Source organism: Bombina bombina, chromosome 6, assembly GCF_027579735.1.
Source record: "Bombina bombina isolate aBomBom1 chromosome 6, aBomBom1.pri, whole genome shotgun sequence".
Taxonomy (NCBI): Eukaryota; Metazoa; Chordata; class Amphibia; order Anura; family Bombinatoridae; genus Bombina; species Bombina bombina.
In genome coordinates, this window is record NC_069504.1 from 417,521,061 (window position 1) to 417,526,566 (window position 5,506).

The window sequence follows — 5,506 nt, forward strand, 5'->3', positions numbered from 1 at the left end:
ATTAATCCTGTAATATACATATGTTGTATTTAATGAACACACCTAACTTTAATATCAGACTGTTATTTCCATGGACATTATTGAATAATGAAATGCTAAGGGACATTTGTCTATACAAAGGGTTAAATGCACACTGACCTACAGTTCCAGTTCAGAGGTGACAAGACAAGTGGAAACCAGTTGGAAATCTGATGAACCACTGCATGTAAACAATAGATCAGAAGGATACCACAGGATTCACTAAGACATTTTACAACCCTTACAAACATTTTAGCATTTCAGCACAGGTGGTGTCACAAACTATAAGGCCCTGATTTTATCTCTTTCACCAATAGCCTAAGGAAGTGACTTCTACCCCCATTCATATAATGATGTCATCTGGTCTCTGACTGAAGAATTTATAGATGAGTGTGGGCTGGGCTATGTAAGAGAATGAATGACTATAAAAGTTAGTTGCCATTGTAGGCTAAGCTAAGCTCTCTTCTCACTCACCTCTCCCCTTCCATCTCTCTCTCTCCCCTTTTCCACCTTTCCTTCCCTTACATTAGTTAGCAACTTGTTTCTATGTAAATACTTATTTTCTGTATAATAAAAGAAATAATTTCATCAAGCAGCGTCCTGATTTCCTAAGATAAAGGTAATGTTAGTGAGGAAACAGTAACTAAAAGTTAGCAGATTTGGCACCCCATATGGTACGTGGATAAATCACTAATTCCACGTTGAACTACAGCTGAATTTGCTAAACTGGAGTGCTGGAGCTGCAAGAATCCCTTGTGAATAGAGGCCGAACCGGACTTATCTGTGTGGGAAGTGTGCAGATCTACAAGACACTGTGTAAAGAGAAAGCTGCAAGTACTGTAAGTATATGTTTCTTTGTGTGTATGATATGTCTCTGTATGCTACAGAAATGTAAATGTATTAATTGTTTCTTGCTGAATTAAGTTTACTAAAATCTGAAAACAAGAGAGTAAACAGACATCTCTGAGGGTAAAGTGTAATAGGCATAGCCCAGTTTTACATGCAGCTCAAAAGGAGATCCCTCTAGGTCTCGATTTTAGGCTAATAATGCAAAAGGTTTGTTGATGTTAGATGTGTACTTGTGAGTGTGTACATCTGTACTGTATATAGTGTGTTGTGTGATCAGTGTGTACATCTGTACTGTGTATAGTTTGTTGTGTGATTATTGTGTACATCTGTACTGTGTATAGTGTGTTGTGTGAATCTGGTGTGTGTATTGTTAGTAAGAATGGAACTGGTTGAGAAATACATAAAAAATATGCCTCTGTCACATTTATTACATGTGCAGAAGATCCATTGACATGTCAGTTTTATAATGTAATTAAACAATGTGAAAAGCACAATAATGAACTAAGTAGAAAACTGTTTCAGAAAGACATAGAAAAAAGAGCGCTAAGTAATTTACTGAGTATGTTTCTAAGAATGAAAGAGATTGCTGAACAGAAAGAGTTGGAATGGAAGGCAGAAAGAACTGATATCATAGAACAGCTGGATAAACTTGGTCATTCTATTATGGCTGTTGCTAGTCACTCTGAAAAGAGATGTGAGTGTGATACACTGAGTGAAGAGATAGACAAACTTACTAAACTGAATGCTGAGCTACAAGAGAGGCTTAATGAATGTGAAGTGAGGTGTGGAATGGGAGAGCAATTAGTAACATGTATGGAAGAAAAGGAAATGCAGAGAGAAAATGTTATTGCATCACTTAAGGCAGACTTATGGGAGTCTGAATCACAGCTGTTAAATAAGGAACAATGTATCTTGTCTCTTAAAGCACAGGGGATACAAGACAAATGTAACCATTACAGGAGTAGTCTAGCACATGTTTGTCCTTTAGAAGTAGATGGTAATGAAAGTCAAACTATAGAACTAGATGGACAAACCCCTAACATTCCTGACAGTCCTTAACTTTAAACCAAGTCCCCTCTATTCTAACTTTTCGAATAGAATGCAAAGTAACCCTCAATTACAGACTAAAGTAAATAATCATAGTAACTCTGCCCCCCTTACAATACAAGACCGTAATAATTTGTGCCATATTTTAGGTCACTTTGACACCTCCACATCACCTGTGATCCTTTCTAATAAGTTAGAAGCTGTTATTACTCAGTATAATTTAGGCAACGGAGATGCCTGTGCTTTGCTCAGGGCCTGGTTGCCATCACAATTAGCTGCACAGCTAAGGGCACCAGTAGGCACCCATAAAGGAGTGTCTCCAGATATTGATGCAAACTGGGGAAATTCAGGGGACAGATTAAAGGAATTACAGTATGTTATGTGTTGCCGTGATGCCAGAGGTACCAGTGCCATAGCAAATGCAAGTTTAAAGGAAGGAGATGACCCGTTTTTGTTTTGTACTGAGTACCTTGCACTGTATAAGATAACTTATAACTGCCCTAACATGTCCCCAGATGATGCAGATTTTTGGTATTCTATGGCAAATAAATGCACGTTAATTGACAGTAGTACAAGAATCACTCTTAGAAATACCAGCTCCTATACAAACTTTGTTAACATACTTAAAGATTGGTTTAAAGACTCAAAGCATAAGAATGCTACTCATAATAATATATCTATACTAACTGAGAGTCAGGGAAAGCAGAGATTTTTGAGACGCTGTTTTAAATGTGGAAAGTGTGGGCACATCATGAGGGAATGTGTGACATCAATGAGAGATACCAGGGATAAAAATTACTTTAGGAGGCAGAACAAAATATCATATTTAAGTAAGGAAGGAAAATACAGTGCTATATTTGAAGGTGAAAAGGAACAGAATATATCTTCTTTAACAAAGAAAGAAGTAATAGAAGAACCTACTAGGGAGGAAACTTGCAAAGAGCCCCCATCTCAACAAAACTGCAAAGAGCCCCCATCTAAAAAAGAAGGGACAAATGTTCCATTTCAGATACCTTACATAAACTGGCCATTTTGGGCACTGTTTAATTATACACAACTGACAATGCATCTATTGATATTCAATTTAGCTCAGCCTGTGTATATTGCCAATTAATTGTAGAAATCTGTGTTTTCTCTCTACATTCTATTACCCTGTATTCCATGTATAGTGATGGGAGAATTTTACTATAGGCAAGTAGAGATTTATTTTGTTTCATTTATTTACTTTGTATATATGTCTATATTAATGCTATGTTTCTTTTTTTGGGGGCTATTACTTGAAGAGAAGTGAACTTTGTACAGTCTACTTCAAGAAATTAAGAATTTTGTAATTGTTTATTTTTATTCACAGGTTGCTGCTATCCATGAATAAAATGTTTGTAGTATAAAGAAATGCATTTCCCCCTTTTTCTTAAAGACCACGTGGTACTTTATGATGAGCTCATCAGTTACATAAATGTAATATAGCCACAATGAATTGTTTGCAAACAATTAATCATAACCAGTTTATTTTAAAAGTCACGGTTTCAAGTACTGTTTTATATGTCTATGTTATTTTGTTTGTGTTATTAATGTCATGGACTAACAATTCTGATTACTTACAGAAGCAACCTATACCATCACCCAAAGAAGCACAAATCATTTACTGTAGAGAAGACTAGATATTTTAAAATTGGATAATTTAATGCAAAATCCAAATTTAGTTATTTAAGAACGCTGTTATATTTAAAGAGCACAGCAACACGTTTTGTGTGATGCACTGTTTTTATGTTGTGTTTGTTCTGTATTGTCTCTGTTTTATATGTGTAAAATGAATTATTGTTATTGTAATATGGTTCCTTTTCTATCAAAGAACCAAACTGGGGATCCCTTCACTACCATTTTTGTATTTTTAAGGACATTTTTTATTCACTACCATTTTTGTATTTTAAGGACATTTTTGTATTTTTTCTCCTTTTTTTTTTTTTTAATCACAATAGGTAACATTTTTTTAAATGCTTCCGTATTAGTTTTTTTTTTAAATTCTGTTTCGCCACACTGGGCAATGTTTTTTTTTTTTTTAACATTGTCCACTTATAGGTCTCTAAGTGCTGACCAGTAGATTATAAGACTGTGTGCATGCCTTGAAGCAGATAATAATACTGTGATTTAATGTTAAATAAAGTAATATAAATGTTTGCTAAGCTATATGCTACGTTTTGTTTATGACCTCAGATAGCAGGCATATTGTATTAATAAATTATAATGTGTCACAAATGTATAACATTCAAATCTCACAATATGCCAGAAAATAATTTGCAAAGTTAAAGCACTACTCCTAGTAGTAGTCATAAAGATTGTGTGTGATATGTAACAATTAATTTGTATCATATGTATAATTATTCTGAAAATGCTGATGATTTTATATATATCTCAGATTATTGTTAATTCTAACAGGGTAAAATATATATTGTATTTGTAAAATTGATTTAATCATCATATTCATAATGTGATTGTTAGAATGTGCTACACATTGTAAGGGGATTGTATTTTAGTATTTATTTCATATTTAGAGTATGGATGTGAATGAATGGTTTTATTTCAGGTTGCCCCACTCACAGAAGAAACTATAAAGTGAGCAGTACAACGTTATGATCATAAGTGATTTAATGATCAAAGAGGGGAATGTTGTATTTAATGAACACACCTAACTTTAATATCAGACTGTTATTTCCATGGACATTATTGAATAATGAAATGCTAAGGGACATTTGTCTATACAAAGGGTTAAATGCACACTGACCTACAGTTCCAGTTCAGAGGTGACAAGACAAGTGGAAACCAGTTGGAAATCTGATGAACCACTGCATGTAAACAATAGATCAGAAGGATACCACAGGATTCACTAAGACATTTTACAACCCTTACAAAGATTTTAGCATTTCAGCACAGGTGGTGTCACAAACTATAAGGCCCTGATTTTATCTCTTTCACCAATAGCCTAAGGAATCTACCCCCATTCATATAATGATGTCATCTGGTCTCTGACTGAAGAATTTATAGATGAGTGTGGGCTGGGCTATGTAAGAGAATGAATGACTATAAAAGTTAGTTGCCATTGTAGGCTAAGCTAAGCTCTCTTCTCACTCACCTCTCCCCTTCCATCTCTCTCTCTCCCCTTTTCTACCTTCCCTTTCCTTCCCTTACATTAGTTAGCAACTTGTTTCTATGTAATTACTTATTTTCTGTATAATAAAATAAATAATTTCATCAAGCAGCATCCTGATTTCCTAAGATAAAGGTAATATTAGTGAGGAAACAGTAACTAAAAGTTAGCAGATTCTACAACATATATGAATATTTATAAGAAATATTTACCTAATAGAATCCCCTCTGGCATTTGTCCTTCCTGGAACCGATCATATATGGCCGAATTCCTGAAGAAGAAGGAGTCGTGGCTTGAACCAGGGAATCCAGAACGGACGCTCATGATTCTCAATCTGGCATCACAGATTACCTGGATATTCAGCGAGTGGTTCTGCTTCCTGTCCTTGCATGCCTCCTCTCTTCCCTTGGGAGGTGGCACTAAAAAGTGTGTGCAATCTATCGCCCC

The 5,506-nt window shown here is 35.0% G+C and overlaps 1 protein-coding gene across 1 annotated transcript; it reads left to right on the forward strand.

Annotated features, from left to right (window-relative positions):
* Window positions 1–1,966: 1,966 nt before the first annotated feature.
* On the forward strand, window positions 1,967–2,680 carry LOC128664450 (posterior protein-like; the record flags this gene model as incomplete). The annotated part of the gene is made up of 1 exon (XM_053719281.1): window positions 1,967–2,680. A coding segment is annotated over exon 1 (714 nt), but the record flags the coding sequence as incomplete, so codon positions are not given.
* Window positions 2,681–5,506: the final 2,826 nt, after the last annotated feature.